This window comes from Centruroides vittatus, unplaced genomic scaffold (assembly GCF_030686945.1).
Source record: "Centruroides vittatus isolate TY-2023 unplaced genomic scaffold, ASM3068694v2 contig_955, whole genome shotgun sequence".
Taxonomy (NCBI): Eukaryota; Metazoa; Arthropoda; class Arachnida; order Scorpiones; family Buthidae; genus Centruroides; species Centruroides vittatus.
This window is the reverse complement of record NW_027122634.1, coordinates 1,469,432-1,496,583: the sequence shown is the minus strand read 5'-3', so window position 1 is coordinate 1,496,583 and position 27,152 is coordinate 1,469,432. Positions and strand designations below refer to the sequence as shown.

General features: G+C 24.6%; 2 protein-coding genes across 2 annotated transcripts; one reads left to right on the top strand and one right to left on the bottom strand.

Annotated features, from left to right (window-relative positions):
• The first annotated feature begins 3,295 nt into the window (after positions 1–3,295).
• LOC136985161 (serine protease filzig-like) lies at positions 3,296–6,198 on the top strand. Its single transcript, XM_067282370.1, has 7 exons — positions 3,296–3,389; positions 3,467–4,606; positions 4,681–4,760; positions 4,837–4,943; positions 5,210–5,475; positions 5,615–5,769; positions 6,034–6,198. Exons 1-7 carry the CDS (start codon positions 3,296–3,298, stop codon positions 6,196–6,198), a joined length of 2,007 nt encoding a protein of 668 aa, XP_067138471.1.
• Positions 6,199–7,117: 919 nt separating this feature from the next.
• Positions 7,118–22,196, bottom strand: LOC136985148 (trypsin-1-like). Its single transcript, XM_067282355.1, has 8 exons — positions 22,059–22,196; positions 14,654–14,786; positions 14,299–14,571; positions 14,018–14,094; positions 7,961–8,046; positions 7,597–7,877; positions 7,366–7,523; positions 7,118–7,294 (listed from the first exon to the last, which is right to left on the bottom strand). The coding sequence occupies exons 2-8, from the start codon at positions 14,757–14,759 to the stop codon at positions 7,139–7,141; spliced, it is 1,137 nt and encodes a 378-aa protein (XP_067138456.1). The 5' UTR covers positions 14,760–14,786; positions 22,059–22,196; the 3' UTR covers positions 7,118–7,138.
• Positions 22,197–27,152: the final 4,956 nt, after the last annotated feature.

The following is a 27,152-nucleotide window of genomic DNA, read 5'->3' as shown; positions in this document are numbered from 1 at the left end:
GAAAATGATCTCAATTTTTAAAAAAATTAATGTTAAATACGATATTTTTATTTAAAAAAAAAATAATATATATTTATATATAAATACTTTAATCTTATTTATGTAAAATATAATTTAAATGTAAATGAATTTGTATCGGGTCAAGTTACTATTTTGTAATTTTTATTATTATTATTTTATTTTTTTTAAATTGTATTTAAATCAGTAAAACAAATTCAAATTATTTAGTAATGTTTACATTTAATTTTTATCTTAAAAAAATACAATTTAAATATTAGTTTATCAAATTAAATTAAGATGATAAAATTACCAATAATTTAAATTTAAATAAGTTATTATTTATTTATTCAATTTTTATTTGTCGAAATTCGTTTTTAACGCGACAGAAATTGACCAAAAATTGTTCAGTTTCAATAGAAATTGAACAATTTTTATATGTTAGAAATTTGATCAATTTCTGTCCAAAAAGAAATTGATCAAAAAATATTTCTATTTATATCTGAATCGTTTGAAATTGAACATAAAGGAAATTTATCAATTTCTATTATTAACAATTGAAAAATATATATATACATTTATGAATAGACAGAAAATTTAATAATAATAAATAACAATTTATGTACAGAAAAACTGAATAACAATTTTTCTGAGTAGACAACATAAAGACAGAAATTCGAGTAGACAGAATGGATAGAAATTTAATAAATAAATTTAAAATAATACAATATTTATTTATGACACCCCATTGTTTTTACCCTCGAAAATTCTCTTTATTTTTAAAAGGAATTTCGGGAGAAAAACGATTGAATTTAATTAAAAAATACATGTGAATTATATTATTATAAATGTATTAATAGAAAATATAAAATAAACAGAGATGCCATAAGGTTTTTTTCATTATAAAGCATGTTATATAATGGAAACACGTGAAAAAATACGTCTTAAATTCAAATATATTTATCTTATTGGGCATTAGTTTCTGTTCTTTTGCTTTGAATAGACTCGCTTATTTATAACTAAAATCGGAATTTAATTTTAAAAAATAACGTTAAGAATGTTCATTTATGTTAGACAAAACCTGAATAAATATTTTATGTAAAAATAATTTCTGTACAGATTAATTAATGTTGTTCATTACTTTTATTTAATATAAGTTAAACAGAACTCGTGTTAACTTAATAAATAACTATTTGTATAAAGAATAAATAAATATTGTTAATTAACAATATTTCGGTACAGAAAAGCTGAATATTAATTTTTAAAAATCCATTTCTATGCATGCAAATCCAATACTTCTGTGTAAATAAATTTAAAAATTATAATAAAATATTTACTTTTAAGAATATAAATATTGAATATAATTTCAAATTTCTATACATTTAATTTATAAAAGTAAAATGAACGAAAATAATGAAATTCCGTTGATAAAGTTCTTTATTCATCTAGCATCGCTTTGTTATTAAGTTGGGTAAATGCTCTCGAGCTTCTTTACTATAATTACGAATTTTATAACGATTATTCTCAATGACATTAAACAGGAATTAAATAGTTAATAAAGAGAAAGATAGGTTTGTTTCTCTCTTCATTAACTGAGTTAGAGATAGGAGACATCACTTTCATCAAACAACTCGAGCAATGTTGCGTTTCTAATATTCTTTCCTATTGTACTAGTGAATATTATGTAAATTGATATCTTGTAAAGAGATCTTGCAATGATAATTGTGACATGAGAGTTTTCAGATGAATTAAATAAGAAAATTTTCAATTTTAAATTTAATTTTAACTTATATTCGTGTATTAAGATCTTTTTAATGGCTCGAGAAATAATAATAATAATAATAATAAAAACAACAAAATAAGTAGTTAAATTTCGTATCGAAATTAGATTTTATCAGTTCTATAATGAAGATAATTTAGGTATTCATAATGCTGCATTAGTGTCTCGAGCGCATCTAGCATCTCGCAACAGTTACTTTCTATAAATAGACAAAGAAATCGTCTTTATCTTCCATGCTGAATTTTTTTTTGCAAAAAATGTAAATTTTTAAGTAAAAAGAGATCTATGTAATGTCTTTCTCGACAGCGGGTCAAATGTGTCACGTGACCAAGTAGGGCATAAGTCAACAACCTTATCACATCACGTGAATCAAGAGGGAATTGTTGGTTCGACGATGAAACGTTGCCATTATTCGTGCATATCTTTCTTCATATTATGCAACGTTATTTTATCAGAATCCATCAAGGATTTTGAAGCATTCTGCAAAAGAAAAGTTCCCACTTAGTTCTTAATATGAACTGCATTTTATCAAGGAAGGTAACGTATTTTTCTTTCCTTTTCTATAGGCTAATATCTTTAAAATATTGGAGCATAGAAAATCTAAATAATTTTGTTAAATAAGCTCAACTTTCACCTGTAGAAAAAGTAAGTCGGACCTTAATTAACGTCGAGAATTGAAGCCGTTTTTAAGATTTATCGCAAAATTAATCCGTCTTTATGTTGATATAAGAGAAAAGTTTTCAAAAATTTGAGATAATTACATGTGAAGAATTCACCAAACTGTAAAGTATCAAACTGCAGGAAGGTTAAATGACAGCAGGAAGAGGAAGCTATCAGCTTGCAGAATTAACAATCCATGAATGAATCGTGTGAGATTTTTTTGAATACCATTCAATTCCCCCAAAAAAGTTGCAAAATAAAGGAAATGAGCAATAAATAGCTGATTAGACTGTCTTATTTTAGTAAATTTAGTAATCAGCATGCATTTTTTTATATACAACAGAGAGTAATTGGTGCGTAACTGCAATGTTTACTTATTGAAAGAAAATTATTCTAGTAACTAAATAGAATTTTCCTCAAATGCACGACAGTTCCAGGAAACTATTTGAAAGTCTTGATAAATTTCTCTAAACAAAATATTTCATTTTATTAAAGGTTAAAGGTTCAAAAATCTCGGATGTATTTTCTATTCACTAAGTGGAAATGTCAACACCCAAAAATTTCAGATTCGCTGCTTTTATTCATAAGTTTGAAGCACACGATATTAAGAAGAAGGCGTGTTTTTGATATCCTTAGGCACGATTATGTCAAATGGCACACGCAACTTTTTCTCACTTGGTTGATGGGTCAACGTATTCTCATGAATCAAGCGTTTCTTCTCCTTTTTTTCTTCCAAATAAAAAAAAAAAAAGTCTATTTAGTTTGTTATGTGGAGAATGAAGGAAGAAATATTGTAAAATTTATTATTAATGTCTCTGTTATTTGTTTTTATTTTTAAAATTTTTTCTTTTAGATCAAATGGGAAGTTGCTATTTAACGTCTTCAAATACTCTTCGATTCCTTATTTTAACGGTTGTTGCAATAAGAAGCATCGCGGAAGATAGCGAATCACGTAAGAATCAAAGTTATTTTATTGAAAACATATTATTTTAAATATAATTTTACAGTTTCTTCTATTATTATCTGTAGAAAGGAGCCTGAAGATATCAGGTAAAAGTTGTAAAGATGCAGTTGGTCAACAGGGTGTTTGCGTCTTTAAATGGGAATGTATTATCAAAGATGGGATACTTTTATCAACGTGCACGGACGGATTTCTTTTCGGAACCTGTTGTAAGTTCCTAAATAATGTTACGGTATCGCCGGTTCCTTCCTACTTTCGTCCTCAAAACTATTTGGATGATCGAAGACCGACTCAATTCGTTCACAAAACGTCACCCTTCGTCAAGTTCACCTATGATTCTTATAGAACCACGCCCTATCCTAAATTTGTAACGTGGACGGGATCTAGTCCTTATTATTACAGTAAATGGTACATGCCTTATCATAAGTATACACCGAGTTATATAGGTACCACGCCTTTTCGAAAAACTTTCTCCAGTAGCAAGTACAAAAACCCTACCACAGTTTATGGCACAGTTGGAATAAAACGGCAACCTCCAACGCGCCATCCTTTCAAAAATGGTTCTATCGATACTAACAAGACTGCCGTTATATCTTCTAATTATATACTCATTATTGATAAGGATTCAATCGAAACGAATAATGAAACGACAAAACTGTCTGATGCATTGACAAATTTCACGAGTTCCATTATCAATATTAGTAATATTAATGCATCCAATGAGATATCTAGAATAGATACAGCGATATCTTCTAATCATACATCCAGGATAGAGAATACCACAACAGAAAGCTTCGAACAAATCGAACTAACAATAGAAACAACAACAGAAACAGCGACTGAAACCATTCTAACGAATACAAGCATTGACAATGCTACTGAAACAAGCGAAACTGAGCAATACCTTTCCAATAAAACAACAGAAACTGAAACTTTACCACTCAAAATAACCGAAACTGAAACACCTACTAAAATAACTGAAACTGGAACATATTCCTCCAACACAACTGTCGATATCCTAGAACAAACATCGATTCCAACTAGCGAAATTTCATCGACAACAACGAGTCTATCTTCGGTTATCGACAGTTTAATGTCGACAATAGCTACTACATCTCCTATTACTACAATTGGACACCCTTCTATAGAAAGTAACGTTATAGAAAGCGTTAAAACAGAAAAGCCCATTGTTTGGAACTATAAAAAACGTAAGTAACACCTGACATTATAAGCGAACATCGTTATAACGAGACGTATATTACATTAATTTTACTATCTTTAGAATGTGGAGTAAGACCATTAAAACCTCACGGGAGGATTGTTGGCGGTTTAGATACATATTTTGGAAAATGGCCGTGGCAAGTAAGTAAAAATCATTTAAAAAATTATTTTGTGAGAGACATTATTACTACGAAGCATTTATACTTTTTTTTAACAGGCTCTAGTTAAAGAAGCTACGTGGTTAGGAATTTTTATTAAGAATAAATGTGGTGGTGTACTTATTAATAACAGATACGTGTTGACTGCTGCACATTGTCAACCCGGGCAAGTATTATAATTAATATTATAATGGCATTTCTATCTTATAATTTTATCTGATAAAGTAATTTTAGATTATTTATAAGAAAATTATTTAGAATTTTATATTTAATCACAAAAAAAAGAAAAACGGAAGATTTGCAACGACTTTACTATCATTTTTCTTCTCTTCTACTTGCACTTAACTGCAAAAAATAGCTTTTATATAGATTACTGTAATAGAGTATCGAGTGAAAGGATATTCTGTTTTTTATTTAAAAAATTTTTTATAGATTTTTATCATCTTTGATCGTAATTTTGGGAGAATATGACCTGAGTGGTGATTTCGAATCATTGAAACCAGTCACCAGAAACGTCAAGAAGATGATCGTGCATAGGGATTACAATTCTCAAACGTTCGAAAATGATTTGGCACTACTACAAATGGATCAACCAGTTGAATTTCAGCCTCATATAGTTGCTATCTGCCTTCCAGACGATAAAGAAGATTTTACAGGGAAAATAGCCCACGTTTCTGGATGGGGGAAGCTTTCTCATGGTAGTTTAAGATTCTTTAAATTTATAACTTTTAAAGATTTATTTTAAAAGAATAATTAATTATATTAAGTTCTAAACTTTCTAAATATGTGATAAATATTTAGTTTATAAGTTTAAATTATAATTTATATAACTTTTAGGTGGTTCAATTCCGAACGTTTTGCAAGAAGTACACGTTCCTATCGTGAGTAACAGTAAATGCCAGAAAATGTTTTTATCTGCTGGCCACATAAAAGCTATTCGTGATACGTTTATCTGCGCTGGATACGAAGACGGTGGTCAAGATTCTTGTGAAGTAATGACTTCTTATATAGATTTTTTTGTAGTTTGAAAGCCTTTAAAACGATTACTGAAACGATTTTTTACGTTAGATGAATTTTACTTCGGTTATTCTATAACAAAACTACGTTCTAGATCGATAAAGAATTGAACTAAATTGAGAGGTTTATAGTTTTAAAAAACGAATTTAGAAGTTATAAATTATAATTTTTGTATAAATTTCGTTTCAGAAATCGCTTTATTCTGATAGAATTTAGATTAAGAATGATGTCTTTTGTAGGGTGATTCAGGAGGACCGTTGATGATTCAAAGAGAAAATGGATTATGGGTTCTAGTTGGTACCGTTTCTCATGGGATTAGATGTGCAGATCCGAATTTACCAGGAGTTTATATGAGAATGACATCTTACAAGACGTGGATCAAAACTGTTATCGAAAATGCATAAGACTCTATTCATAAAAAATGGAAACAGTCTCAGGGATTTATACATCTTTCATCATATCAAACCAAATAATTATTAATTGATGTTATCGTGTTGTTTTCTAATGACTTTTGTGTTATTTATAACTCTCTTCTTGCCAAAGACTACCTGAGAAAAGGTGTAGAAATGAATGTTCCAAATATTCAAGTGATAAATAAAAAGGTTTGGGACATTTTTTAAATAAATATTATAATTTTATATTTAATTTTTCTTTTATAATATAAACAAAGTATCTTTTAGAACAACAACATTAAAATTTAATCTTTAATTCTATTCAATTTAATTAAATTTCAATGCATCCATACAAACTAGCACAATATAAAAAAAAGGTTTAAAGTACAAAATTTACCTCAAAAAATTCTATTTTCTTAAATTTAAATATTTAGAATGTTTACAAACAATAAACAGAAACATCCTAAACATTGTAATTTTTAAAATTTATTATTAGAGTTTCATTATTTATTGAATATAAAAAACAAAAAAGACAAGAAACTGAGACATTATAAATGCAAAATTATTTATATATATATATATAAAAAATATTCAATATACTGTACAATAGATTTAAAACATTACAGACAGCATGAAGTGATGATTTTTAATGTACTTTTTCCAGTTTTTAAGTCTATCTTCTTCAATTCTACTTTAGAATTTTAACCAGTTTGCAACAATAACAATAATATAACGCCAGTTATAAATAAATACAAAATATAAATGGCATTACACATTCAAAAATACATATAAAAATATATATCTATCTATAATATTTATTAATTATCATTATTATTATTATTTATTATTATTATTTAATTGAGAGATTTTTTTATTACATAGGACACGAGCCCTTCCTGTGATTTCCAATTAGGAACATTTCGCGGTTTTTTTAATATAATATTAATTTTTCTTAATTAATATTAGAAGATATCCAGTCTGAAGAGCTACTAACTCGGTGGTAAATGCCTGGTTGTTGCTGTTTTGCGCAGGAATAACCTGCAGAAACGATGCCTACTAGATACCACACGTTATATTCTTTCATCATTAATGGTCCTCCCGAATCACCCTAGAACATAAAGAAAAGTAAAATTACGTTCGAATTAAAAGGTTAAAATGGTTTAACAGTTGAAAACTCACTTGACACGCATCTCTTCCACCTCTTTCGTATCCTGCACACAACATTTCTTCGTGAATTTCAATGTTAATTCCTCTCTTCTTATGCCACGTTTCGCATACCTGATTATCTATAATGGGTACACCAACGTATTGGAGGACCTTAGGACGAAGTTTTGAGCCTAGAAATATTGTTAAAATTAACGAAAAAATGTCTTAAATGAGCATTTTATAAACATATTTTTAGATTCTAACCTGGTTGAACTGCTCCCCATCCTGCAGCGTAAGCGGTCCTTCCTAAGAAACGAGCATTTTTTCGAGGTAAACATATTGGTTTAATATTAGCACGATACGGTGCAGTTCTTTTAAGAATCAATACGGCAACATCATAGCGATCTGCCTGAGGTGTGAAGCGAAAGTTAGGATGAAGTTTTACTTGACTGACTCCAATTGTTTCAGTTGGAAGACTTTCGATATTGGAATGTAACACGAAATCACCCAAAGTAACTCTGATGTTCGATGGATTATGTTGAGATCTGTAATTTATAAAGATGAACGAGATGAGATTATGACTTTTTTTTACTATAATTTATACCATTTATGGCTTTAGAATTCATACCTAGCAACACAATGACCAGCAGTCACAACATGTCTACGACCAACTAATGCTCCTCCGCATCTACTTCCACCGACTTGAATTAAAACCTTGCAAAGAAAAATTTTAAAAATGGGGGGGAAGGTATTAAATAATCGCTAAGTAGCTTACAGATGCATAAACAAATTGATAATGCATTACATATAATTATAAATTGTAATTCTTTATAATCTCCATAAAGTAGCCTATTAGTAGCGTAAGAAAAACGTAATATTAAATGGAGAATTTAATTTAATTTTTTAATAAATTAACTCGATTTTTCCGTAAGTAAATTTTAAGTATATTGAATATTAAGATTATTCTTTTTAAAGAAAATATGTTTATTTATCTCACATACAACACTAAATCCTATATGATACGAGTCCTTTGTTGATTCTTTAAGCTTCTTTTGTTTTGTTTATAAGAGCATTAACTTCTTTACGTACTGTACAATACTGTACTGTACTGTACAGGTATAGTTTGATTTATAAATAATACAATTTTCTTTGCTTTACACGATATTAAAGCCTTATATTTTTAACGATCCTTTGTTTATTCTTAAAATTTAAATGAAGTATTAACAAACAAGCGAATCTTTTAATGAAAAACAATCGAGAATCCTTCAATGAAGGAAGGACTTAATAAAGGATTTAATTTAGAGATATTAAATCCTTTATTAAAGAACCAATAAAGAAGCTAAATGAAGGATGGATGAAGAACCAAATTTTTTTTCTGAAGGACCGTTGAAAGATTCTTTAGTAAAGAATTTAATGTTGCTCCAATGAAGGACCATTGAAGGATCCTTCAGTAAAAAGGTTTAATTTAGTGTTAATGAAAAATTCATCCTTTATTGAATGATCTAATAGCATTTAAACATTAAATCTTATCTTTAAATTCATCCTTCCATTTTACTTTTTCATGAAAGAACATTAGCGTGCCTATCATAAATTTTCAAAAAATATGTTGTGTTTTGCATATAAATAACATTAAATATAATTAATGCAAATGAATTTAAACTAGTTTTAAATGGACAATATATTTTTGCATTTAATTCAGATTTTATTTAAGTAAATATTTTGCATATAAACAACATTAAACTCCGTCATAAGAAGTGAGAAGGATGAAAATTAATATAACAAACAACTCTTAAGATATTTTTCCATTTTCATAAAAATTCCACTTCGAGTATTTAAAAATTAACTCTATTAACTGAAATTAACTTAATTATGTATGTTAATATATATTTTTTTTATCATTTAATTAATTCAAGAAAAATTATAAAAAGGAAAAAATCAATTAATTAATTATTTACTCTTTTCACTGGTTTCGTGCTTAATTAGCATTTTAAAATTTACTTAAAATATATATTTACACAATTATTTTTAGATTAAAATATTTAAAATTTAGCCCTTTTTTATCGCTTATATTTCCGAATTTTTAATAGAATTTTTAATTAAAACAACTTAAAAATAACTCTACAACAAAAGATTGATAAAAATACAATTATTTGTATAACAATTACGGACTTTAAATACGATTAAATTTATGTTTGCACGTTTTAATGTTGTTCTTAACGACCAAAATCATGAATTTCCTACAAGGATGTTGATCTATATAAAGATAATTAACACAGAAAACGAGCTTATAAGTTCAACTAACTCCATGTCGATTTAAAAATTAAATTATCATACATCAAGGATAAACTGGAGCTTCTAGAACGGAATTTGACATTGAACTGGAATTCAAATACGAAATTTTTATTCAGGAAAATTATCTGCATTCTTCAGATTAGTGTCCTTTACACCCCATTACATTGTTGAAATATATCAATTTAAATTGTATCATGTAAATTTCTACATCTACTGTTATAATTATTGAAGGTTATAAATATTTGAAAGGATTTTATAGAAAAATAATAATTTCTCTAGAACATTTTAAAGAGTATTAAATTGTAAAATAAAGGTAACTGACGAAATAAACGAAAAATTTTTTAATAAGTGGCGTAAATAGAGAATTATAACAGATAGGCCTATACCTTAATGGAATTTTAGTTTTCATTTCGTAAAATTAACGAACTTTAAATGAGTTTGGTTTATTTAAGCGACCCAAATATATATATTTATTTATTTATAACTTTAAAATACTATTAATTAATTATGTCAGGTATCATGACAAACAACGATAAACAAGACATGAATAAAGTTTCTCTATTTAAAAATTGCAATTTTATCTTCCTCCTCTTTTAAAATTACTTTTTCTTATTTAAAATATAATTAAAATAAATACACGCTACGATATTATTCTCATAAACCAATTTTAAATTCGAACTTGTTCACGTTTAAATAATTTTATTAAATATAAAGACAAAACTTTTAAAAATTTTATGAAAATAAACTTAAGACCATCATAAATTACACAATACGCTTACATACATAAACATATTTTTGTATATAAATACTTGTTAACTGATGCTTTTTATATATTTATAAATATTTAATACGATTTTATGTTGGATAATTTTACAAAGAGTAAAATGATAGCTATCAATAATATCAGATTTGATGGCAGATAAGCCATACATCATATTTTGTAGTAGTTTCAAGTTGTCATACCGGTAGTAATTTAACTATGCATCTTCAGCTACTGGTCTATAAGATCTTTGACATATCGTTCATGGTTGACATATCTGTTTATCCATCACAATAAAGACTAAATAGATTAACAATAAACCCGAGAACAAAAAATAAATATATACAGTGCAGTATGCTGGGATGATGTATGGTTAAGTTGGTATTTTTAGATAAAAATTTTAAATGTTTTTTCGACGTTTAAACATTTTTTTATTATTAGCTCTATATTAAAATGTTCTTTATTAATTTTTTCTAACGTTAATAGCTTTTTAATAAAAATAGCAACGCTATTATTCTTATTCTTTACATGAGATAACACACACCGTGTTAACAGTGCATTAGCACTTTTAATGACCGAATCGCAACTTAAAAGTCAAGTTAATGTTGTTTATGTTGGCTTTGCTTTTCGCCTGCTGTAATATGTTGCTTTTATTGTTACAAATTGAATTCTTAAATGTCATTCTGTTTTTTTTTTTTTAACTTTTTTTACAAGAGAGTAATTCGTTTAAAAAATGTACGAATTTGCAATTACTTTTTCAAATGTTGACGAGTTGCCTTCTTGCCGTAAATTCTAATTTTAAATGATAAACACGTGTATAATTTAATCGATACCTGGATTTAAACCGATTTTTCTAAGTAAACTTTAAGGTATAAATCTTATAAATAAGACTATGAATCTTTATTATTATTATTATTTTTTAATTTAAACTGTCCAGTAGTTGAGATTTTTTTAAAGCTAGCTTTAAAATAAATTTAAAATTAAATTTAAATTAATGTTTCCCTCAACATTATCAGTATCCTTAAAGAAAAGATTCTTTTAGATGAGATTTTTCAATATCAAAGCATGCTTCAAATTCTATTCATAAAATTGATAGGTGAATGTACAGTACAGGTCATCGATTCTCTTGCTGATATTTGTGATCCTTATCTGCTACTTGATCTGTACTTAACCGCCCCTTCTCTAAAGAATTGTGCTCCAATGTTAATTGCTATTGTCTTCTCTTAATTCCATTAAAAATCAATAAAATCCTTCTTCTAACCATCAAAATTCGAAGAACTTTATCAATAAATTCGTTGAGAACATAAAATTTTTTCAAATGCAACTCTGAAACTGTATCTATCGAGATTATTTTTAAATAAATAACTTTATAAATCTTTTAATTATATTGTTTAATTCCTTTTTTTTCCTATCTTTAGTCCACTTAATTACAAATTAATCTTTCTTAATTAAAATACGGTTTAATTAAACATTTTAATCTAATTCTTCGTGAAAACTCTTTAACATTGGTCTAGTACTTTTCGTCTGTAATCAGGATATTCCTCTTCCTATAAATTCAGATATCTTTTTATATTAAAAAGCAAAAAAAAATATAATTTATTGAACGGCAGGCATTGTATGAAAATTAAAAAAATATATATTTAGTAAGTAAATTAATTATTTTTGCAGATGTATAATAGAATTTAATGCTATTTCTCGATTTTAAAAACACAATAACAATTTTTCTTAATTTAAATTTTTTGGTTATGGAATTCTAAAAAAACTGATACCTTTTTTAAGGCGATATACGTTCATTTCGCTGATTGGTTAGAGACGTAAACAAGAATTAATGGGCGTGGTTATTATATCGTAATTAATCAATTCGCTCTTCAACCAATCATATTATCACTTAATTTCTAATTTTAAAAAATATCTACCAAATATTATAAATAAAATTTTATTTTATTTTTATCCTTCAAAGAATTATATCGTGTTTTATTATATAATATTTTCTCTTTCTCCCAAATTTATCTTATTAATTTCTTTAACATTAAGTAAATTTTCGCATTTACAGAGTACTGTACAATAAAATTTAGAAACGAATTAATTTTAAATTTAGCAATAATTTAATTTAGGAGCTATTATTCGAATTATTTGCTAATTTTCCCAATAATTGATTTTAAAAAATATACTGCTTCATTATTTTTTTTTTTTTTAATATTCAACTTACTAATGACTTTTCAAATAGTTGTTTATAGTTAATACTTTCATCAATTATGTAATATCGATTCATATCTTAAAATTTAGCTGACAAGAAAGTAGATAAATTTGTCGACATAGGCCTATTTGTTTGATCATTATATCTTACTAAACAGATCCATAAATCAATTTCAAACATGGATATCAATCTGTTACTGAAAACAAGCTTCGAACTGACAAAAATATATGTTCCAGATAAAATTAAGAACAAAATATATCCAAAAATAAAGCTACATCTTACATTTGATGCTATCTTATTATTTTATAAGCATTCAATATAGAAAAACATATGAAAGAATTATGTTTCTGTTTAAGAATAAATCAATACACGTTGCTAAGAATAGTTTAAATTGTATGATATTATTTATCACCAAACTATCAAATATATGATAGCATCTGAGTGGCAATTCATCCAGACATTTGGGAATTTTGCCATTTTCATAAGCTCTGATCTTTCATTAATGTCTCTGTTCATGAATTTCAAGAGATAAGTTATGTTTACGTAGATGCAACTTAACGTGTTTACTTGTTAATCTTTGTTAAGATATTAATCACATTTACACATGTAATTTTTAAATAAATAAATAAATATTTTTTATTTTTCTATTAATTTTTGAACTTTTAAATTTAGAAAATATAGCTTATTTCTCTTATTTCTTGATATAGAATTTCACGCTAACAAAATATTTAACAAATATCAAGATAAAAATTGTATAAAAAATGAAAGAAAACTTTTTATAAGTTCTCTTATACACAATAAACTTATATATGTGTGTGTGTTTAAAATTTTTAATATAAATTCTAACAGTGGAATATAAAATTGGATAAAATTGAAAAATCTACAATATATTTTTAAGTTATTTTTGAATTTCTGAATTTGTAAAAATTCGAAAAAGCGAAAATTCACAATAACATGAACATAAATACGCCAATAACATTGGAAAAAATTATTATTATTTTTTTGCGTTATAAATCCAAATATAACCTATTTTATCTCGTATTATCATTAATAATATACTTCATTCACCATTCTGTACATGATTTAACACCATAAATTAATAAGGACAGCTTTCATTTACATGAAACCAGGAAGTTTGCAGGAAATATTTATTAGAAATAATCGGAAATTATTATTTCCTATTAAATACGATACAAACGCTTAAAGAATATTTAATTTTATAAATTATAAATTGTGCTTATAATTTTAATTAATGATAAAATAAATTTTAAACTTATATCAATGGTTAATATTAATATTTTTATTAAAATTCATTGCTTTTTTAAAGACTAATATTATGAACTTTTCGGGAATTTCTAGAACTAATTTATATATGATTTTTTAATACTATAAATAAAAATTTCTTTATAATTATTATTTGATTTTTATCTACATACTTGCCATGGAAACTGGCCAAACGAAGCATCATTTCCACCAACAATTCTGCTGGTTTTCACAGAATTTCTTCCGCAATCTGCACGAAAATGAATATTCAATGTATCTTGTACACGTTCAAGATAGTGTTATATCTCTATAAAATATCTCAACATGGCCTTTTATTTTATAAAAAAAAGTAAGAAATTTCAAATATTAACTTTATCATATATTCATAAATATAAATATTTATAAGGTAAAAAATGAACAAAAGTACTTTATATATATATATATATATACTTACATGGATCGTTGCGCACAGGACCATAGTTTACTCTTTTAATTTTTGGTTGTGGTTTTTTCTTGACACAACAAGAAAATAATGGTCCACAAGAAGAACCTAAAGTACCACCCGATAAATAGCAATAAAGAAAAAATTGACATTTAGAACCACTAGAACAATACGTAAAAACGTTGCTTTGCCTGGATGGCTTCATAAATGTCATCAGGCCACCATAGTTATTCTGAGGTTCTTCTTGCTCGAACGTTGGGTTAATATTTATAGTGAAGATCGAGCCTGAAAAACATTATTTAATTTATTTTAAATTTTTATTAAATGATAATTTAGCTTTATATTGATGTTTTCCCTGTGAACTTACGTTTATTTATTGTTTTACTCGTTATATTTCTGGATCCGTCAAGAGAATTTCTGTCTTGTGAAAGAGAACCTCCTACAAGAAGTAGGAGGTAAAATACTAGCATCATGCGTTTTAGGCATGTGCGCAGATGGATCTAAAACACAAAAATCAATATTTCATTAAAATAAGAAGTTAATTCTTTTTAAATCTCAACAAATTCTTTTACTTAAGAAAATAAGAATTTCTAAATATAGCTTATGATTGTTATAGATTTATTTATTGTGAATTTAAAAAAATATTATTGTTTATAATGTACAGTATTTCAGACACTCAAATACGAAGAATAAAGAAATGTTTTTCAATAATAAATTTTCATTTTTCTTATAACTTAAAAATAAACTCATTAATGGCGTATTTAATGCAGTAGAAATTATAAATGAATGTAATGATGTTTGTCTATCTTAAAGGAAGTTAAACAGATTAAAATTTTCCTGTGAACTTAGGAAGTTCATCATTGAATATGGAAGATACAATTCTAAAAGATTTTAACACGTGCTGGCAATTAGATCGAGGATTGGCTGGAGAAATAACAGGAGGCGGAAATTAATTTATCTCCGTCTATTTCTTTATCCAATCGCCATTAATTTTAATTGCATATTTAATATTTTATATGAAAATGTTTATTTTTACTTTCCTGGCTGTTATATATAACAGAAGGAAAGTAAGGCGATTAGTCAAAAAATGACCCCCAAGATTTTTACATTTTTAGACTTAGGACACCTTTGAAACGTCGAGAAATGCAAAAAAAAGGGGGGGGGTAATTTCTGTATGTATGGATGTTAGTGTGAAGGGCACGATTTTCTTCACCCTCTTTGAAGCTTAATAACTTCTGTACTTTTTGTCAAAAATTCCTGAAATTTTGCGGGGAGGTTTGTTTATTAGAAAAATTGATGTTACGGTTAAAGGTCGAGGGTGTGGGGAGATAAAGGGGGTCATGTGTATCTCCAGTAGGATCTGATTTAATGTCGATTTTACTCGTTATTAGCATATATAAGTTTTTATAAAACCCGTCCCTACCCTGAAAATTAAGCTTTTTCTTATTTTATAATAGTTAAAAATCGATAACAGATGGCGCCACCAAATGTTGCCAGGAAAGTTCAACAACTGCTGGATTTTTTAAAATAAAATTTTATGAAATTTTGTATCTTTTATATTTGATAAAAGATTTTATATCTTCGTAGAAACATTTTAAATTATTTATAACTTTATCATAAATTCCGAAAGCTGTTTTCTTATGAACAAATCATTTAATAAAGAAGAGTATATCATATTTATAAAATTATACTTTTAGAATAATTAAAATAGAAAGAAATTAAATACGATAAATTTGTTATAATAATAATAATCTTTGATAATTGAATAAATTTTGAATAGTACACACAAATCAAAGATATGAATAAGATATTTTTTATGTACAGTACATTATAATCACTATTAAATTGTGCAATTAAGTGGCATATTTTGTGAAATAATTACTAATATTTTAAAAGTAAAAGTTTATTATAAAGATATCAATTCTTACTTTAATTTCAATACTTTAACTATTAAACTTCAATACTTTAAATAGTTAGCCCATAAATTAACAAACGTACTCTCTTTAACGCAGAATACTTTAATGATTCTATGATTTAATTAATTAAAACTCAAGTTCTTCAAATTGAATTATCTAGTAGTTCTCTAGCCGCTGCTCAAAACAAAGGAATTAATCAGAAATTTCAAAGGTATTTACGAGAAAAACAGCTGTAAATCAGGACTAAACCCAAATTTCCATTGATATCGACTATCGAAAAATGGCTTTAAAATTATTTTGTTTTATTTAATACGATCCTAGACCGAAAACTCGTTCGTAAGATCAAAGAAAGGCAATTTTATGCAAGCAAATTATCCTGTATAAATTATAGTTCGATCATTTAACTAGTTCATTAATTTATTGCTTTAATTTAATGATTTTAAAAATTATTAATATGATTTAAATTCTTCATGATACTTTAACATTTAAGAATATAAAATAGTTTACTTCATTTAATAAAGAAATAAGTTTATTTATTCACTTTTCACACTTCATTATTCTATTTATGAAATAATTAAATATTTCACGAATAACTTGAATTATAAATTAGCATGTATAATTTACACACAAACCTACGAGAAGAAGCATAATTTTTGGCGCTTAATTCTTATAGACAGATGTTATTAAAATTAATTTGTTTTCATGAATTCTGTATAAATAATGAAAATAATTAGTTTATATAATTCATACAACTTTTGTGAACAGTTGTAGAATTTTACATATTCTTATCCATTGCTGCATTTCTTAATCTCATTTCACCGCTCTAACATTAGGAAACTTTAAAATTAAGGCGAATCATGTATTCAAACAACAAAATAATGAAATTACGTAGAAAAAGTACAAAAAGAAAATGGATGTAAATTGAGTTAGTGTCCTTATCTGAGACTGATCAGTGATAAAATGAAGATTCGTATATTAAGTCTACAAAGAAAAAAAGGGAAAGGAAAATATATTTATCAAGCTTGAAAGGACACAAGAATTAAGTTTCTTAACCTGTTTTTTTTTTTTTTTTTTTTTTTTTTTTTGTGAAGAGACCAAAAAGTTTAGAATTACGATTTACTTCATGGCGCGAATCTGTCGCGGTCACCAGTTCTCACCATGGTTTGGCAAGGTCAAAAGTAGTCTACTTATTAAGATTAAAACTTACTCAAGCCAAAAAATTGCGATTTTCATCATTAATTATCCAAATCTTCAACGAGTCGACCATTAAATAATATAATCTATGGCTTCTCGCATTATTTAATGGTTGACTCGATGCGAAGTGAAGCGACTCGTCATGTTATTTTATCAAGCGACCATTAAGGAGGAATTCAAACTGAAGATTTTTATGATAATTTGATGATGTTTCTTTGTTAGCATAAAAGAGAAACATATATTTTCTACTGACCTTGTTCTTGTAGGGACTCTATAATTTTGAAAATGTTTCTGATATCGTGGAAGATGCATTTTTACAATGACCTTGTGCTAGTAAAATCACTGTAACCATAATAAATCGTGCTGTAATTTTTAGTAAGCTGTCCTACTTTATAAATGCTAATTTAAGAGTTCAAATGTATGTTTGACCTCACAAATATATACATTTGTTTACAAAAATCATTTATAATCCTAAAAACATCGTGTACAATGTTTAATATTATGCAATATCCATTTAGTGTTAAATTTATCCTCCATTAAACTTGTGATAATATTCAAAATCTGCAACAAAAATGTTATAATGCAAATTGTTAAAAATAGGGGAAAATTTATTAGAAGAAAATGGAAAATTTTCGAAGAAATGTCGTTTTATTTTCTGAATATTTTTTTTCCCCTCCTAACACTCTGAAGATTTTCTGAAGGAAACGATTGCTGAAAGATGATCCATATAACGCATTATCCTAGCGTTGAAGATATCGAAAGGTTTCATGATACATTTACGATCCGAGTAGAGGATTATAGTAAGGTTATATATCACTAGATTCTACAGCTTGTTCTAATCTCAATTAAAAGATACTTGCCAAAATATTTGAAGTAACATTGATCTGACAATCTCACAAAAACTGTCTTCAAACACTTTAAATGTTTCAATCAAAAAATGTACTTTAAACTTTTACAAACTTTTTTATTTATTAAATATTTTAATTTAGAATATTTAAAAAGGTGGTATTAATTTTCTAAAATTAAAAAAAAATTGGATTATCCATGTAATTTTTTTTTGTTTATAAATCTAATTTAATTACATTCGAGGTATAGAAAATTGTTAAAAATTAGCGAATAAATAATAAAATATATATTTATATAAATGTATTAAAATTAAAATATTAATAGTTACTTTATTATTTATTGTAGAAATTTTTTTAAAAAAAAAATAGAAATTTAATTCGTTTTATGCAGAAGTAAAAACATTAAAATTTAACAAAATTCAACGTACTAAAATAGAATACTATGAAGTTGCAAGTACAGAAACAAAGGAAAGTTCTTAATATTTACACAGTAATAGAAAAGAAAGAAAAATTACTTAAAAAATTTTTTATTACAATGTAAATAAATAGCGTAACATATCCTGTGTTACATAAAGACAATTATGTTCACTGGTGCTTGAAGGATATATTTGAATAAAATCTGTTCGAGTTTCTGCAATTCTACAAGCTATTCTGGTAAATGTAAGTTTATAAATAAGTCAAGAATATACTAGAGTTTAAAAAAGCAAAAAAATATTTAAAAAATTAAATTTAACTTATATAAGGTTTATTGAAAGTTTTTATCTTGATTCTTTACTAAATTAACTTTTTGTTTAACTTAATAAAATTGTATTCTATAATATAATTATATTTTTAAGAATTGTTTCTGTTTTTTATATCTGGAATTTTTTCATAAACAAACTATTTATTATTTTCTAGTCGTATAAATAATTAATGTATATTAAATAAAAATATTTCATTAAAAATATAATTATAAATAAAGTAAATGAACAAGATTATACCTCATATTTTTTAATATAAATTAATCATAAATACGTTATATATTTAACTACAAAAATGTGAAATTTATTTATGATTGTAAATTATTGTTATGAATTGATTGATGCTTATAATTATTTTATCTCATGGCACTACCAAACTCATTTACACATTCATTTACTATTACAGAATAGTTTTTTTAGAATTAAATAGAGCTGAAATATCTAAAATATTTATCAAAAAATGACAATTTGTTCATATATATTCTATATTTTTAGAATTATTTTATATTTCTTGCATATTTAAACAGATAAGAATCAATTATTGCCAAGTTTTTCCTATATATTCAGTATTTAAATAAATATTTAATAGCCTTACATTTTAAAATTAACGCAAATTTTTATAATAAATTATTCCAAATAACCAGCCTTTAAATTAAGAAATTAAATTGACTTAATGTAATAAAATATAACATTATTTATTTATTCTGCTACAGTAAAAAACCATAATAAATTACTCAATACACAAGCATAAATTTTGACAGAAAATCAAATTATATAATTAAAAATCATTAAATATTACATCAATATTAGAAAAATAAAAATAATTATTATTAATTTTGAGAAATTCAAATTTAAAAAGAAATTAAGTAATAAAATAATATGAATTGTATTAGAGTCTGGCATACTTTTCATTGTCATTCTAGTTTGTTTATTGTAATTATTTGTAACAAGAAAAAAAAGTACATAAAGATATGACCTATATTTATAAGGAAATAGCCTGTGAAGAAAATACCACAGGAAACTAAAGGGAACTGCCCCAAATATATTAAAATATGTAAAAATTTATAACTAAAAATACATATATTAATCATTTCTTTTAAATAATCTTAAAAGGAACTATTAATAATTTTTTAAAAGCTTCTTATCAAAAAGATAGTGAATAATCTTATATTTCTAAAATTTTCTTATATTTTTATGTAAATTTTATTAATAAAAATCTTTTAAATATAAGAATAAAATTTTAAAATATCATTTAAATAGCTGAATATGATTAAACCAAATGATTAAACCAATTATGACCAAATCTTAAAAACAATATTTAAAAATTTTATATTATTATTTAGCTTCATAATAAAATTTAAATAGTTAAAAAAAAAATTATATTTATGTAGGACAAGTGTTATATTTGGTTAAATCTCCACATTATATTATATATATAGATAAGGAAATGCTAATTAAAATTATTACTTTCTTAACATATCTTGTTCCTTAAATCTTTACACTATTCTAGTTTAGTGTGTTGATATGGTTTAATAAATTTTATTTTTTTAAGAAAAAAAAATTACAACTTTTAATACATAAAATTCTTAAAATAAAACTTAAAATAATTTTATTAGTTTTTATAAGAAAAAATTTGAAGACTTCTATATTTTATACAAGATCTATATTTATAGTTATGGCTCATTGAAGAGGGATATAAGCTTTATATATTCTACTGAAATATTAATAATAAATCTTCTAGTTGGAATACATATTATGTTATGATTTATACATTTTTTACTTTAGTGCCTTCTGCATACTTATAGTAATAATAATATTAAAAGTTGTATAACTTTGATAATCAATAATATTACTAGACATAAATAAAATTTTCATTATAAAATATTGTAAATAATATATGTATACGTATGTATTAAACATGATTAGATGTTTCATGCAGAGGCAAATTAGTGTTGAAAATTAGCATTGCAATAAAGGTTCATTTTTCAAAGGAATTGAGTCAAGTTGAAAAATTACTACAAGTCATGAAACATAATTCATTACAAACATTACTTATAACAAAAGACCAAAAAATAAAAGAGAAAAAATCACATTTTTAAAGTAAATTAATTAAGAAAAATAATTATAGGTAATTATTATTAATTAAATATATTATTTTTTAAGTATAAAATGCTTAAAATATTACTACAATAAATCATTCTGTTAAAAAGTAATAAATAAAATTTATATATTGGATATTCATTAATAATATATATATAATTATAATTATTTATTTGAGATTTTATAAAAATTTTATTTAAAAAATGTTTTATAAAACGTTAAAATGTTGTTTATTTAACTTAAAAATTTTAAAAAAATCCAACACTAAATATAACAATCATTATCAATTAAAAACAATATTAAAAATACGTCCAACAAACACGTATTTATTTATTTAGACTTAAAAAATAAAATAAAATAAGAAGTTTTTAAATTAAATGTAATAAAAATTTTAAAAAGATAAAAAAAATTTAAATTACAGGTAATTAATAAATTAAATATTAATGTTTTAAATTTAAAAGAAGTATATTTTATTCTTTATATTTAGTAACTGTTCTTATTATATTTATTTATCTAATTAAACATAATAAATAATTTAAAAAAAATAAAAAATACATCTATCTTAACTTTTATTATTTTTATAAATTGGTTAAATAGTAAACAAATTAAATATTTATATAAATATATCAATTAATCAATCAGCTAATGTTTAAAATCTAAATTAAATTTTAACTATTTAACTAAAACCATAGTTTTATATATTATGTTATTTATTTTTCCCTCATAATGTTCTTTTCTCTGCCACATCATTAACGATTTAAACATCGATTTATTGTAGCAAATCACGCCATTATCCTTTTTTCCCCCTAGCATTTACTATTACAGCAATAATATTTTCCTACGAAAGCTACTAACCTCATATACGCTGCTTATGTATGTTAAATATAGTATATACAGTATAACAGTTATTAATCGTAAGAAAACAGCATTTTTTTGTGATTAAGTAAAAATAAATTGTCAGGAGAAAAAATACATACAACTCTTGATGAGGTATTAAAGATGCAGAAGAGTCTTGTTGTTCTAACATAATAAAATCTGGTAGTTCTGGTTGTACTGAATTATAGGTTATGTGATAAAGGCGATTGACCTTACGCTGGATATTGACCCATGTCCTAATTGAGGGGTTAAAGAGAGGGCAGATTATCTGTCCGTTTCGACAATGATTTTTCTGTTTTCTTGGTCAAAAGATTTTTCTTTTCTTATAGTCCTATATATATACTTTTTTTATATTATTTGTAATTGGACATGCTCAGGTTCTACTCCTCCCCGAGCTATCAAAGTTTCTGACAATATATTTTTCCTTAGCGGAAATTCTTCACTTTTAATTGCTTTTATGTTCGTATCTTAGAAGAACAAGTCTTCCTCCTCTCTCTATATATATATATTTAATTCTTCTTATTTTTTGTTTCTTTAGAACTTTCAATATTCGTGCTTTCAGTTTTCCGTCTTTTATATTTCACCAAAATATCTCTCACGCATTAAAGATTTAAGTTTGTTTGTGTTGTACTGTACTGTACAGTACATACAAACTACGAATGTTATATAAAAGAAAAAGTGATGAATTTTATCTTTATAATTAGGAATTATATAAATATATTCATAGGACCACAATATAAATAATTGTATAAAATTCGCGAGACATTATTCGATAAAGAAAAAGGTGTAAAAACACCTTCCCCCACTTTTTTTCTATTTTAGTGATGTTTGTTGAAAGAAGATAGTTAAACTGCTAAAGAAATGCTGTTTTATATTTTATTTGGTTTATAAATAGTAAAAGGTTTGCATGTTTTACGACATATAACTGTTGATGTTGCATGCTACTCATCACTTCCTTTACGTCTTTCAATACACGAAAACTATGTTTTTTGTTTTTTTAATATTAAAAGGAAGAAAAATACTAGCATAAAAATTAAATAAGATTGATTTTTTTACACCTTTAAACAAAATCATTTAAATTAACACGCTTGCAATATTAATGTAATGATAATATATAGTCATGTATAGAATATGATTATTTTAATTTATCGAATATAATTATTATAATCGCTCATATATATATATATATATATATATATATAAAATTGTTACTTATATCAGATATTTTCTATACTTAAATGTGTTAATGACGAAAATGTCATTCATGCAGATAACATTCGACATTTTACACGTGGTTGACTCGATATATAGCTCATATTTGGTGGAATTTACTATAATTAGGCATACTGTTGACATACTTTAAAGGTTTTAAAGAGATATTTAATTGTAAAATTGCAAATTTTCTCGCTTTAATGAAGAATATGTATTCGTAACTAGTTATAATGTATTGCTATATAATGTATAATTTTGCTACAAATTAATCATTTATATATTAAATTTTTAAATAAATACCTTTCTATGCTTCTAATATTAAACATTATAATATTATTAAATAAATTTTTCGTTGTGTTCGTACAGTACGTTTATATAATTTAGTAGATTAAAATTTAAATTAATGACTAATTTACGCATTATTTAATACATATAAAATAATAATAATAATATATTAAATAGCTTATGCTGTATATACTGTATTAATTTTTGGTGTAGATATTTAATTATTATAATTATATACGAGTAAAAATTATATAAATAAATGTCCGAAAATACAAATAAATTTATAAAACGTGTTTGCACAAACGTGTTTTTACATACAAATACTTATAAAAACACATTAAAAGCAGAATTTGTGTTAATATAAATAAAAGTTAATAAATAAACGTTCGTAAGTAAATATAGAACACATACAGAGGCGTAAGAGCAAATAAAGCCGATTGTACATGGACAAAAATATACATAAAAATTATAAACTTATAAGAAAAAACATTTTTTTTATTAATATAAGACATGAAAATATATAAATATGTGTGTGTGTGTATAGGTATATGTACTGTATTTACATATACTGGTAATATACTGTAAGTACTGTATTATAACTGTAGTAATATACTGTGTGTACTGTAATATATCCTGAATAAGCATTCAGAGGAGGGGAGCAGAGGACTAATCAAAAATTACAAGTAAATAAATAGAAGAATAGACCTTTTAAGACTTATCTACGATCCTATTCCTGACGTCTCGTTTACGATGATATTTGGATACGCTATTGCATAATTATAAGTTTATATATTTATATAATTTGTGTAATATATATATATTAATACGTGACCACGCTCATTTTTTTAAAATTTGAGCTTATAGTATATGCATTTTATTTTTGTAAGTTTAATTAAAATGAATGAAAATATAAACATTTTCAAATAAAAATGAATGTAAACTTTATAAAATTTTATACCTTTCAATTGCAGCAACTCATTTGAAATTAAAATTAAATAAAATATTCTGTATTTTAAAAACAAAATAATTATGTTTCTGAAATATTGCATATAATATATTTATTATTTTTTTAACTTGGTAAATAACTTTAATCTTCTGTAAATGTACAAAGAATAATTTTATTCAAAATTTTATTCAATTTAATTTTATATCAAAATTTTATTCAAATATTATTTTAATTAATTAAACATTTTTTTTAAGTGGAAAACTTATTTATTTCTTGCTTCATTAAGAGCAAATGTAAATTTTTATGGTTTGCAAAAATAATAATATACATTTATTACAAAATTTTAAATTTTAAATCATTTCTTCTACACTAAAAAATAACTTTTAATTATTCATTAAATAATAATAATAATAAACACAGTCCTATATTTTATTTACTTGTTTAATATTTTAAAATATTTAGAAACATAAACTAGGAAATTTAAATATAAATTTATATTTAGAATTTTATCCCTTATCTGAACTAGTTTACTGTTTATAATAATAATATTTAAAAAAAACTTCCATGGGTAAAAAATAATGGCAATGTATGCAGTAAAGGAAAAATGATATTGTATAACATAGGATAAAATCAAGTTCGAAAAGTATAGTAAGCATGCTACATCCTTCATACTGACATAGATCTTGCATTTTTTTCATTATTACGATTGTGCAATGGTGTATTGCGTTACACATCATGCTATACTTTTCAACAGTTCCTGTTACTTATGTCATCCCTAACGTAAATAAATGTATTCATTTTAAGATTAAAAATTCCCTATTTCTAAATATAAATCAGTTTTTTATTATGTTTAAATGTCTATAAGCTCACAATTATTATTATTTGTCTTACTAATGTTATGAAATATTCACAATGTATCATTCATAACTATATATAAATCTATATTGGTGAATTTTTTAATAGGATTGTAATTTATTAATTTACATCATGTTATGTACTAATTTTTTTTTATAACGTTTCACTCTATATATTTAAAAATATACGTGTATATTTACTTATTTATTTATTTTTAGCTTCCTTGCAAAGGTCAAGCAACATTAAAAGAATTTTATGACCTTTGAACTGTGCTACTTATAAATTCTCTTCTGTTTTCCTTTTCCTGCTCCTTAATGTTAAGAGTTAATAGGTAAGCACCGACTTAGATAAGTTTACAGATGTATACAAATGCATATGATGACTCTTTCTGTACTGTACTGTACATCCTGCATTCTTTTATTGTTTAATTTATTGTTTTAGTAATTTTTTCTATTAACATATACAAGGTTATTTCTACCAGGACACGTTCCCATCCTAGATTTTTTTAAATATCATTAAAAAATTATTATTTACATCATTATAATTCTTTTTCTACAGTACAATAAATTATTTTAAAGTAATATATTTATTTATACAATAAAGAATTTTTATGTCATTTCCAATAAAATAATTTGTCGGAAAATAATGTTTAAATATTTAATATTTTTATATTTCAGAGATTGAAATTCTTTTTATCAAATAAAATTAAATTTAAAAAGTAGAAGGAGCTGAAAGAGTTCAAATTACTTTCGATTGTCTACTTGATAAATATCGGAAAAGTAAAAACAATCGATCTAAAATTGGAAATCAACTAGGAACTATTGTTATATATAATTTCCGTATTATATATATAAACGGTATTCATTTCTGCACGCAGAATTTACGAATCTAATCGATAATAATTGTAAACAATAGTAAAAACTATGCTATAAAATATTTATAACCATCATTAATAAGGTGTTTCTTATTATTATTTTTTTTATTGACAATTTATTATCGATTGCGGTAACATAAATAGATCAAGAATCTTAAAGCGATAACAATATAAAGAGATAAATGAACTGACACTTGTTCTAATTTCCAGGATCTTACTTCTGTGACGTCCTATTTTTTGAATTGCTGCCATCGATCAGAATTAAATTGCATATTGTCGCATGAGTGATTCTTCAGAGTCTGCTTCATATTTATGTCAACTAGGAAGAAAAATGTCTCGACTGTAGGTTTCTGTGCTTTCAGCATACATTATTATTATTATTATTATTATTATTATACAAGTTACAACACATATATACGCACTCACATATCTATATATATAATCTCTTTTTTTTTTGTCTCTTGTAAAAAGCTGTTATAAAAATATCATCGTAAGTATTCTGTTTTGAAAGTAAAATGCTTTAATTTATGGCACGACGAAGGAAATTTATAATTTTACTTTTTCTGTAAAATATATCCATGCTTTCTTTGCTCAAAATATTATTAAATTTTGAAATATTTGTGATATAACTGCTTATTGTAAAGGTAATATCGAACATCGGTTATACAGTTATATACATATTGATGTAATATTTTTGTTTTTATTATATCAATAAAAGATTTCTTATAAAATATTATATATTATTTACGTTGTTTTATAACTTAATCGTTTAATAAAATATATTTTATGGGATTGAAAACGTTAAAGATATTAATGTAAATTATGGAAATATATTAAGGTTATCATTCATGTAAATAAATATATAAATATATTTAATTTGTTAAACAATTTCGAATATTCATCTACAACAGAAATTAGTCCAGATTTAATTTTTTTTTAAAATGTGCAAAAAATCATTCGACCTATTTGAATATTGGATAAAGGTAAAACTATGCAAAAAAATCGTTTCTTATGATAAATTAA

What these genes read in the sequence shown, in the direction of transcription:
- LOC136985161 (XM_067282370.1), top strand. Translation starts at nt 3,296, where the DNA reads ATGGGAAGTTGCTATTTAACGTCTTCAAATACTCTTCGATTCCTTATT. An exon ending in TTGGAAAATGGCCGTGGCAA is followed by an intron (nt 4,761 to 4,836) that starts GTAAGTAAAAAT and finishes TTTTTTTAACAG; the next exon opens with GCTCTAGTTAAAGAAGCTAC. An exon ending in GCTGCACATTGTCAACCCGG is followed by an intron (nt 4,944 to 5,209) that starts GCAAGTATTATA and finishes AATTTTTTATAG; the next exon opens with ATTTTTATCATCTTTGATCG.
- LOC136985148 (XM_067282355.1), bottom strand. Translation starts at nt 14,759, where the DNA reads ATGATGCTAGTATTTTACCTCCTACTTCTTGTAGGAGGTTCTCTTTCA. An exon ending in GAGTAAAACAATAAATAAAC is followed by an intron (nt 14,572 to 14,653) that starts GTAAGTTCACAG and finishes AATGTTTTTCAG; the next exon opens with GCTCGATCTTCACTATAAAT. An exon ending in GTGGAAGAGATGCGTGTCAA is followed by an intron (nt 7,295 to 7,365) that starts GTGAGTTTTCAA and finishes TTTATGTTCTAG; the next exon opens with GGTGATTCGGGAGGACCATT.